At 52.3% G+C, this 11,779-nt stretch overlaps 1 protein-coding gene across 1 annotated transcript; it reads right to left on the reverse strand.

Moving 5' to 3' along the window:
• Positions 1 to 228: 228 nt before the first annotated feature.
• Positions 229 to 5,807, reverse strand: ZNRF4 (zinc and ring finger 4). Its single transcript, XM_033400870.2, is given in 2 exon segments — positions 229 to 5,015; positions 5,017 to 5,807. Coding segments are annotated over 2 exon segments (1,635 nt in total). The 5' UTR covers positions 5,451 to 5,807; the 3' UTR covers positions 229 to 3,814.
• Between the last annotated feature and the right edge of the window lie 5,972 nt (positions 5,808 to 11,779).

Raw genomic sequence — 11,779 nt, forward strand, 5'->3', positions numbered from 1 at the left:
CAACGCAATCAAAAATAAAATAAAATAAATTTTAAAAACATATTAAAAAAACAAAGTTAGAGCCATTTAAAAGTGGAGGGGACTGTCTCGGGTGCAGGAGTGTGGCCCTGCGAAGGCTACATCCTCTTTCACGTAGTCAATTTCTTCCTCTGGAAAATGGGTATATGCATAGGAACCTGGAGCCGGATGCAAGGAGTCAGTGCCGGAAAGAGCATGGCGCAGCACCCGCCATGCCGCGTGTGCTCCGTAGTCGTGCTGGTGGCTACTGTTATCCTTGAGGCCACCCCCATCACTGAGGTTGGTCCCCTGTCCTCTGAGCCTCAGTTTCCCCATTTGGCCATACTCCCCCTTAGACAAACACAGCCAGGGCATGCCCTGGATGGACAAGAGGCAGCCTCTGCTGGTGCTTACCTAAAGCAGCAGTCAAGGCGGGGCCGATGGGGCTGGCACAGGCTGGCCTCACTAAGCTGGCCGTCCTTAGCAGCGCCCGGCTTTCCCGGAGACGGCTGGAGAAGGGGCCAGACCTGGCTGTGGGGGGACTGAGGAGTCTGGGATGATGCTGAGGCCTCGTCTCAGAGGGTACTGTGGGCAGGGACCTCTGTGTACACTTATTAAGCACCCACTGGATGCCAGACTAGGCTGCCTGGGGTCTTTGCCCATGCCGTTCCAGCTGCCAGGTTCACTTTTCCTTTTCACAGTGCTGATTCCTGCTCTTTCTGCTCTCAGTCTAGAAGACACTGCCTGCAGCAAGGCTCCCAGATTCTCTGGGTTGGGTCAGGCACCTCCCTTTGGGTTAACACAGTGCCTATGATTCCCCCATCACAGCACTGATCACCCAATATTATAGCTGGGCTGTGGGCAGGTCACTTAGTCAATCAACAAATACTGACAGTGTCAGGCACTGTGCATGCTTGGAGAACCCTGCAGGGCAGGTGCTGTTACTGCCCCCATATTACAGATGGGAAAACCGAGGCTCAGAGAGGTTTAATAGTGGAAAGAAGCCATGTGGCCTGGGGCCTGGAGCACAGGAGGGCCTCGGTAAGAGCTGGGTTTCATCCCTGGTAACGGTGAGCTCATTCCCTCCGCTGGCATGGTCATGAGAAAGGTCATCTCTCTGGTGAGCCGGGATGTGCCTGCTCCCCTGTGGTGCCTGTGACCTTGAAGGATGCTCAGGCTTAGAGGTGTGGGGATTCATTCATTCAGTCATTCATTCATTCACTTATTCAACAAACATGTATTGGACAGCTCTTGTGGACCAGTGGCAGGCATGCTGGCCACCCCAAATATCTGTTCTCTGTTCCATGGTAGTAGAACCCCTGGTTTTCTGCTGGACCGTTGGCCATTCAGAATAAAGACTACATTTCCCAGCATTCTTTTAGGCAAGTGTGGCCACATGGCTAAGTTCTGGCCAATGGGGTGTGAGCAGAAGTGGTGTATGGGATTTCTGGGGAAGTGTCCTTAAAGGGAGAGGGCGAGCTCTTCCTCACCTCTTCCTCCTCATTGACTGGCATGCAGATGTGATGGCAAGAGCTCAAGCAGCTGCCTTGTCCCACGAGGAGAAGGTCACTTGCTAAGGATGTGGAACAATAAGATAAAAGAAACCCAGGCCCTGGACACCGTGGAGCCTCCATGCTATCCCCGGACTGACTACTCAAGTTCATGAGCAAATAACTCTCTGTGCTTAAGCTGCTCTGGGCAGGTCTCAGATCCCATGGCCAACCGCAAGCTTGATGGCTACACACGTTCCTCCCTGTCTCCACTTCTCCATCCTCATCCCAGCCCATGCCCGCTGGACAGAGAGGCCTGTCCCTGCTTGGCAGCTCTGGCCTCCCACAGCTCTTGCCAGATTTGGGCCATCCACAGGGACCAAGGCAGCGTTCTCTGAATAATGCAGCTTCCTTTTGCGGCCTTAGGGCCATCAGGCTGGGAGCAAAGTCCCTCAAGAGTTGGGTGGGAGGTCTTTACCATGTCCCAAGCATCCTGTGCAAGGACCTCTGCCCACGTCTCTGTGCCGCTGCCCACCCCATACACACCAGACCAGCAGCCCACTCTGCCATCATCCATCCAAGAAGAGACCCCCTTCCTCTGAACTACCTTGGAGGTTCCCAGCTATGTAGTGAAGTACAGACCACAAAGCACAAGTGAAAAACACTCCCGTGTGTGAAAAAGAAGACATTTGACTAAACACAGACATTCCCTCATGAATCCACCAAGACCAGACTACCGGGTCCAGATCCCACTATCACCCGTACACTGTGCCCTCTGAGAAATTCTATACAATATTCCCTCCTGGACCTTCCTGATCATGCTTGCCTCAAGCCTAGCATCTGCCCCTCATTCATTGCCTAGAAGACCCCCTTCACTGGCCCAACCCTTCTGAGAAGAGCATGCACTGGGACCTGAAGAAACACCTTATCTGTCCACCATAAAATTAAACCACATCTGAGCTGGTCTCTGAATTCAACTACAAATTAACAGAAGCTACGGGGGACGGAGGCATCTGTGAAATGACACCACAGGGACACCCAATCAGCAAAACCCAGATCCGGGTCATCTGTGCAGGGTGAATGACCTGGTGGCCTCACATAAACAAATTGCACGGAAAATTTAAGAGAGAAAGATGGCAAGAGAAGCTCTCGATTAACAGAGACTTAGGAGACCATCAGCAATAACCGTAGACTCTATCTAGATCCTGATTCAAAGAGCCTACAAAAATTGTATATTGTAAGCGTGCACATTTCCATGTGCTCCCTAGGTGGATACCTGACGCTATTTAGGAATCATTATTCTGGACATGATACTGGAGTTTGCGGAGTTTTTTAAGGGGTCTTATCTTATAAAGCAGGGTCTCTCCCCTCAGCACTGTGGACCTGCAGGCCAGATCATTCTCTGAGGTGAGGCCGTCCTGGACGCTGTGGGGTGGGGAGCAGCCTCCCTGGTCCCACGCCCTCGATGCCAGGAGCCAACCCCAGTCATGATGACCACAGATGTCCCCAGACACTGCCCAGGGTCCCCGGGAGGACAACATCCCCACCCCAGCTGAGAACTACTGCTTTAGAGACACAAATGCAAACATTTACAGATGAAAAAGCATCTTGGATTTGCATCAAAATAGCGAAAGAGGAGGAAGAATAGAGGAAACCAGAGTGGCCAGTAGATAATCATTGAATCTGAGTGATGGGTACATGTGGGGAGGGTCATTATTCCATTCTTTCTACTTGGGTGTGTTTGACACTTTCCACTATAAATAGTTGAAATGCTGAGGTCATTCAAATTGAATCCATAGTTCAGTTCATCGTAACCTACCCAAGGTGCTCTCTCGGTTGAATCAAACGTGCTATGCTGATGTAAGACACGAACACTCAGGAGAAGCTGGGCAAGGGGTCCATGGAAACTATCTCTAGTACCTTTGCAACTTTTCTGTAAAGCTAAAATTATTCCAAAGTAACAAGTTTATCTTTTGTTTAAGGTTTAAATGAATCATAAGCATATGGGAAATCAGCCGTTCCTGTGCCCAGTATTGGAACGGAGGCACAGGGGCCCCGTCGCAGGGCCACCAAGGACACGATGCACACAGCAGCCCTGAGAATACCACCCCCCCCCCGCCCCCATATACCCTCACTCGCCCACAGATGCCAGGAGCCAGCCTTAGGCTCAGCTTGCCACACGCGTGGCATGAGGGGCCGGTCCGCCCCACAGCAGCCAGGGCAAGAATCCGCCTTCAAACCCACTTTATTATCTAGTCTCCACACTAGAAACACTCCTCACTTCTACCCTCCCCGCCCCAATCTCCACCAGCCAGGGGCAGCGGGCCTCAGAGGGGTTCTGGAGGCCCCTCCAAGGATTCGCTGGTCTCCGTTGCCCCCACGGAGGTGGCACTCCCGCGGCGGGGGGCGCTGGCTCGGGTCAGCAGCTCCAGCCTCCGGAAGCGCAGCCGGGTCTGGATGGCCCAGATCGGGGGGCGGTGACCAGGCAGCGAGGGGTCCTCCTCGTACCCATGGCTGCTGACGGTGGAGTCAGAGCTGTCCTCCGTGCTGACCACCGACTGTTTGCAGACAGGGCAGGAGCGCCGGGTGGGCTGGGAGAACCAGGGCTTGATGCACTTGCAGTGGTAGGTATGGGAGCAGGGCAGGATCTTGAGCTGGTCACCTTCCTCGTATTCATCCAGGCAGATGGCACACAGGTCGTGAAGCCTCGTGAAAGTGCTCACCTGGGCCCTCTGGCTGGCCCACGCCTTGACCCCTGGCCCGCGGGCCCACCAGGCCCGCAGCCAGTTCCATAGATACCACAGGACGAAGAAGGCGGTCATGAGCAGGGCCAGGGTGCAGCCCAGCACCCAGGAGATGGCCAGCATGGGGTGGCAGTCCAGGTCCGGGCAGGCCGGCTGGTCGGGCAGCAGGAGGATGTGGGCCAATTTATCGCAGCGCACGATGACCCGCAGGTCCTGGGAGGTGGCCTCGCCCACGAACACCGAGGGGATGGTGATCTGGCGCCGCAGGTCCTCGTAGACATAGGCCATGAGCACCAGGTCGTCAGAGCGCACGTTGTACACAATGGCCGCCTGGAAGCTGGCCCACTGGGCGTGCATCACCTTGAGGTCAAACGTGCAATCATACCGGCGGATCAGCACGATGCCACCCAGGGAGCCGTTGCCCGGCCGCGGGCCCTCGATGGGATGACACGCGTTGGCCGGTCTGGCCTCCGTCAGGTAGCCCCGCACACCTTCGGGGGCTAGGGGCACCCCGAACAGGGCCGGCAGGTCCGCAAACTCCACGGCGCTTGAGTTACCATCCAGCACGGCTCGCACCACCGCCTGTGTGGGCACCAGCAGCCCCAGAAGGATCAGTGAGACCCTGACTGCCCCCAGGGCCAGGACTGGCCAGGGCTGCCCCATGGCCAGCCCCTCCTTCTCTGGCTGTGGTGTGGAGCTAGGTCCCGCTGGGGACCATGGACAGGAGGCCTCCAGGCATCTCCAGGACCTCCCAGGGGGCCCATGGCTGGGGTGTGAATGGAGTTTGAACGGGTGGCTCATAGGCAGTTAGGCAGAGCAGCTGGGACCTGCGTGGCCCTAGACAGAAACAGCTCCTGGTGGCAGCCCAGCGTGCATTGTGTCTTTGAAGGTTGGTCCCAGGAGGAGCTGACCTACCCAGGCGGCCTTCCTAGCAGATGACGCTGAGACCAGGAGCCCCCAGAGTTCTAGATGCCCCCGGCCTCTGTGACATCATCCTGTTACATCCTGCTCCCTCACCCACACCCCCACCAAGACAGAATTCCTGGGGCTCTGACCTGGGGGGCTGGGCAACCTTCGCAAAAACTTCTGGAAGGCTCAGAGCATCCCCAGCTCCTGGACCTCGTAAGGCCCAGAGGTGCCACAAAGTGGGTTGGCGGCTGCCCCACCACCACCCCATGGCTTGGATCCGGCCCTCACACTCACATTCTGCCAACATCATCTCCCCAAGCCTCCTAGGGACCCACTGAGGAAGGGGCTAATTTTCCCCCCCTTTTGAGATTTCCAGGGGACTCAGACTTGTTCAGGGCACCCTCTGCCCATGAGGTCTTAGAGCCCAAATCCCAGATATCCTCTCTCTCTTCCCCTCGCTCACTCTGCTCCAGACACATGGGTCTCCTTGCTGTGCCTCCAACACACCAGGCCCGGTCCTGCCTCAGGGCCTTTGCACAGGCTGTTCCCTCAGCCTGGAATGCCCTTTCTCCCTGTGATCGGCTCTTTCTCACCCTTCAGGTTCTCAGTTCATATGTCCTCAGAGTCTAACTGACTTGATATGGGGGGAGGGAGAAGTGCCAAGGTCAGAGCTTCCTTTCTAGCCGGGTCTCCAGCTGTCCCTCATCCTTCAGCCAGAGCCCTGGCCATCAGCCTCATGACCCCCCAACTCCTCATACTCAAATCTCCCACCGTGAGTCTGCCGCCTGGCTGGGCAGCCTACTCAAGCCCTGATTCCTTGCTCTGTCATTGACAAGCTGTGTGATGCCAGATAAGTCACTTAAGCTCTCTGGGCCCCAGCTTCCAGATCTGTAAAATGGGTGTAATGATGAGAAACCCATCTTGTAGGGCTGGTGGTATGAGAATTAAATGAGAGAATGCCTGATTGGCATTCAGCATAGGGTCTGAATTTTTTCATTCTCCCGTAACAGACCTGCCTCCAGTTCACAACTCTTTCAGTTCATCACCACATGCCAGCCAGGGATATTTCTAAAATCTCAATCCTCTGGTCTCTCCCATGCTCTAAACTCTCCCATGGCTCCCCATTGCCCTCCAGATAAAGTCCATGTTCATTTCTGTGTCCTACAAGCTCTCCCATGGTCAAGCCCCTGCCAATCTCCAAAGCCTCAATGCTTTTCTTTCTTTTTTAAAAATTATTTGTTTGTTTATTTATTTATTTTGGGGTCTTCGCTGGGTCTTCGTTGGGTCTTCGTTGCGTTGGGTCTTCGTTGCTGCACGCGGGCTTTCTCTAGTTGCAGTGAGCGGAGGCTACTCTTCGTTGCGGGGCACAGGCTTCTCATTGCAGTGGCTTCTCTTGTTGCAGAGCACGGGCTCTAGGCGCATGGGCTTCAGTAGTTGTGGCGCATGGGCTTTGTTGCTCCTCAGCATGTGGGATCTTCCCAGACCAGGGCTTGAACCCATGTCCCCTTCATTGGCAGGCAGATTCCTAACCACTGTGCCACCAGGGAAGTCCCCTCAGTGCTTTTCAATGTTCTAAATGCATCATGATTTGCTGACCTCTAGAACTTTGCAAATGCTGTTCCCTCTGCCAGGAACAGAATTCTCTCCCTCAACCATAGTTTGCCAGGCTGGCTACTTATTCTTTAGGTTTTCTCAGTTGGTCTAATACCTCCCAGAGCAGGCCTCGGCCAACGATAGAGAAGAGACACAGGAGTGAAACAGGCAGAAGGCCATGTGACAACAGAGGCAGAGATTGGAGGGATGTGTCTACTAGCCAAGGGATGCCAAGGGTGGCCAGCAACCACCAGGAGCTGGGAGTGAGGCACGAACAGATTTTCCCTCTGAACCTGCAAGAAGGAATCAACTGGGCTGATACTTTGATTTTGGACTTCCAGCTTCCAGAACTGTGAGGGAATAAATTTCTGTTGTTTTGAATCCCCTGGTTATGGCAGCTGTAGAAGTGAAGGCACAATGGAATCCTTGTCCTAGGGTTTGCATCTGGGTGAGGCCAAAAAAACATGAGGTGTCACCGCACTGAGACTGGAGGGTAAGGATGAAGTTGGTGTAAGGGGGCAGAGAACAGCATGTTGGGGATGCCAATGGCATGTGCAAAGGTCCTGAGGTGAGCGAGAGGAGAGAGAGAGAGAGAGCTGAATGGTTGGATATGACAAGCCATTCAGAGGGGCTAAAAAGAGGGTCTTACTCAAGGACAGGAGAGAGATGGCGGAAGGAGGGGCAGGACCAGACCCAAACCTTGAATGTCGATGGCCTTGGGGTTTACACAGAGAATGACGAGGAGCCACAGAAAGTTTAGAGTAGAGGCAGGACGTGACTGGATTTTGTTTCCCATTTCCGCTCTATATATTTCTGCACTGTTTGCATCTTTTACGATGGGAATAAATTCACTTATTCCTCCTGAAATAAAAGAGATTTATGTTTCTGAAAGAACCCTCTGGTTGTTGCGTGGAGGGTGGGTTGGAGAGAGAGAGAAAGAGGTGGAGAAGCCACGGAGGCAGCTGTAGCAACAGGGGAGGGACTGGGGAATGGGACAGGGAGACTAAGAGGGGACAATATCCCTGAATGAGTGAGTGGGTGTGAAGGACAATAGGGGAGGTGACCATGAATGTCTCCCCCTGGGGCTTACTTCAAGAAAGACTCGTTTGGTGGTACAGTCTTTAATGTCTTTCTGGCAATTGCTAATTTCCCTAAGAGACAGGTCCTTGGCCCCGTTGGCATTTTAAAACGTCGTTTTGTTTTCTGTGTCTTTGTTTCTTGTGAGTCCCATCCCTTCGTGGCAAGAGATATGGGTTTTTCGTTTACGACTCTCACAAAATTTTCTTTTTAAAGAAAGATAAAATGTAGATCCTTAGGGAGTATTTGGTAAATAAAGGAACAGGTGCATGATAGTAGGGGAAAAGATCAAGAAAGAGTTCTCCAAAGATGGGCAGTTGATAGATAGGGTGTATTCATTTCCTAGGGCTGCTGTAACACAGTACCATAAACTGGGTGGCTGAGAACAGATGTATTATCTTGTGCTTCTAGAAGCCAGAAGTCCAAGATCAAGATGTTGGCACTCCTTTTTTTTTTTTTTTTAATATTTATTTATTTGTCTGCACCAGGTCTTAATTGCGGCATGCAGGATTTAGTTCCCTGACCAGGGATCGAACCCGAGCCCCCTGCATTGGGAGCGTGGAGTCTTAACCACTGGACCACCAGGGAAGTCCCAGGTGGCACTCCTTCTGAAGTCTCTTCTGGTGTGCCAGGGAATTAACACCCTGCGGAGCAGCCCAGAAACAATGAAAAATGGAGGCGAGTGGACAAATGCCCCATCTCTCGCTCCTCAAATGAGATAACTCTGGGGTGCACATCTCTCACCATCTCCTAGAGGCCCCCAGTGAGACTAGGCCCCAACTGTCCCCATGATAACTTGCTCTTGACAATGCTTCCTTCATGGGTTGCCTTCCTTTTCCTGTCTCCCTCCTGCCACTCCCCTCCCAGTGTTTTCTGAGATCACTTCCAAAATAAATAACTGGCATTCAAATCCTTGTTTTGGGGTCTGCTCCTAGGCCAACCCAACCTAAGACGCTGCCTGAGAACAGAAGAATGCACAAGAAAGCAGAACAAAGAGACCAGGAGAGACCCAGGTCCTAAAAACGTCATTTGAGCACTTCAGTCCATCTGAGCCTGAGGGCCATACAAACGTGTACCCCTGTGACATGAGCCAGTTATATTCCTCTTTTTGCCTGAGAGAGGGTGTCTATCCCCACACAACAAACCTCATAGGGGAGTGGTGAGTCTTCCAGAACCTCATAGGAGAAGACACTAGGATCAACTGTAAGTTTGATTTTCTTTTTCTGCTTCATGCTGTCTCCTTCCCCAAATATTTCTAGCAAGAGCCTACTTTGATTATGCTGGAGGGGACATACCATAGATGACTGGTTCCTCTGACTGTTAGTTATAAAGCACATATCAGATGGGGTGATGAGATGGGCCAGTGTTCACTCTGATTTCTCCAGAAGTCAGAGTCACATCATAGTCCTTCCTTGGTGCATCTCCTGTAAATTAGATGCTAAACTTGCACATACATGGGCGGGCATGCAGTACACATACCCATCCAGCAGGGTTGCGATTCAGGAAACCCATGTGGCCCCAGGGGGCTGGGGCTTGAGCTGGAGGGGGGGTGGACTTGGAGGTCTGCCAGGGGTCCTTGATAAATTGCCAGTGAGTCATCCACAGGAAGGCTGCCCTGGGCCCCTCTGTCTCTCTGTTTCTCCTCTCTACGTATCTCTATTTATGTCTCTCTCTCCCTCCTTCTCTACCTTTGTGTCTCAGTCAGGGTCGCTTTTTGTCTTTGCCTCTTTTGTTTCTGCCTCTCTCTCTGCCCCTCTCTCTCTAACTTTCTCTCTGTCTCAGCCTTTCTATGTCTCTGTGTCAATATCTCTATTTGTTACTATCCGACTCTGCTGTAAGTCCTTGTCCTGAGATTTCTGTCTCTGTCTCTGTCTGTGCCTGTCTCTCTATGTAAGTTTTTTTGGTCTCTGTCACCTTGTCCCTGTGTCTCCTTGTCTAATTTACTCTCTTTTCTTGTCTCTCATGCTACTTTCTGTGTGTGTGTCTGTCTTTCTGTGTCTTTCTCTGCCTGCCTCTCTCTCATCCCCCACTTCTCAGTCCCACACCTGTTCCACAGCAGATAACCCACAGTGGGTTTTGTCAGCTTGAAAACAAAGGCACATCTCTGTGACATGGTGAGAGAGGGGAGCTGGGTTTATGGCCCAACACAGTCCTCACTTACTGGCTGAGTAAGTCCCTCCCAGTCTCAGCATCGCACCTCCCCATCTGTAAAATGAAGGGCGTCAGGGCAGAGCCAACAGTCTCTGAACACAATTGTCAATGGACCTTCCCACTGTCTTTTGAGCTTGGGGCTGTGCTTTTTCCTACTTTTCCCAGGAGGAAGCTGGCAAAGGGGGGATCATCCTCCCCAAGTGCCACAGCTAAGAGGAGGAGGGACCATCTTCCACGCCCCAGGCTCCCCAAACCTCCTGCCCTTGCTGGGCGAGGCATCCAGCTGCCCGTCACAGACTTGCTGTCTGAGGTCAGATGGCTTCATGTGTCTTCCCACCTTTCCTCTCCGAGGTCCCAGTATTTTTTGTTTTTTTTTTTTTTCTTTTTGCTGTACACGGGCCTCTCACTGCTGCGGCCTCTCCCGTTGTGGAGCACAGGCTCCGGACGCGCAGGCTCAGCGGCCATGGCTCACGGGCCCAGCCGCTCCGCGGCATGTGGGATCTTCCCGGACCGGGGCACGAACCCGTGTCCCCTGCATCGGCAGGCGGACCCTCAACCACTGCGCCACCAGGGAAGCCCGAGGTCCCAGTTTTTATGATAGAATAATTAAATTTGTGAAGACAGGAAACATTGCTGAGGAGAGGGGTCTGTCTGCACAGGACAATGTGCCAGGTGATGGGTACACAGTCGTGACCAAGACAAAACTCCTGAATTTACAGAGATTATATTCTAGCTGAGAGGAGGGCAGATAGCCAGGACACAAATTAACTGAATGAATAAACCATCAACCATCAAAGGAAATAATTTCAAGGTGGGACGTGCTATGAAGGAAATCAGGCAGCATTAGTTGGGGCACTCAGGGAAGGGCTCCCCAAGGTGGGGACATTTGAATGGAAGCCCGAAGTGAGGGAAGGCCTTCGCTTCTAGAACATCCTTGGGGCGCCACCAAATCATACTTCATGAGCACCTGGGATTTGTTGATTGGTGTCCTCTCAAATCAAATATTTGCTCATGCACCTGCTGTGTGTGTGCGCCAGGCACTGGGGACACAGGAGCGACTGGGACAGACCCAGCCCCCACCCTCTAGGAGGCTCTGTCCAGCAGAGGAAGAAAAGGTTCAAACAAATGAATGAGAAAGTTTCACAAGACAATGTGGAGATACGATAGAGGGTCTAAGTATCCAATCAATGGAAGAATGCTAGAAGGTGTGGGTGAAAGTTTAAGGAGAAACAGGCTGGTTACATATTGTCAAAGTAACCCTCCCACGATATTTTACAGATTTGAAAGGTAAGAAGGTAACTTTCCAGGGGGGAAATGTGGTATTGTCCTAACCACGTGATCAAGGTTAACATCACTGGTGATGAGATACCGCAACTTCCTGAGTCTCTTGACATCCTACACCAAGAAGGATGCAACATTACCCTCATGGGATTCTGGGCAAAAACGCATGACCCCAGTCCAACCGTGAGCAGACATTGGACAGATCAGAACTGAGGGACCTTCTGCAAAATCCCTGGCCAGTGCTCTTCATAAATGTCAAGGTCATGGAAGACACGGCAAGACTGAGGAAGTGTTCCAGAGTGAAGGACGCCAGGGTGATATGACGATAAGATTCACTGAGTGATCCTGGGTGGGATCCTGGACACTCATGGTAAAACTTCAGTAAGGTCTGTAAGTTCTTTAGTAATATGGTACCCGTATTACTTTGCTGGTTTTCATCATCTTACCGGGTTACATACGACGTTAACATTAGGGGAAGCTGGGTGGAGGGTATGCAGGAATGCCACTTATATTTCTGCTGCTTTTCTGTAAATCTAA

The sequence above is a fragment of the Orcinus orca genome, chromosome 3 (assembly GCF_937001465.1).
Source record: "Orcinus orca chromosome 3, mOrcOrc1.1, whole genome shotgun sequence".
NCBI classification, from domain to species: Eukaryota; Metazoa; Chordata; class Mammalia; order Artiodactyla; family Delphinidae; genus Orcinus; species Orcinus orca.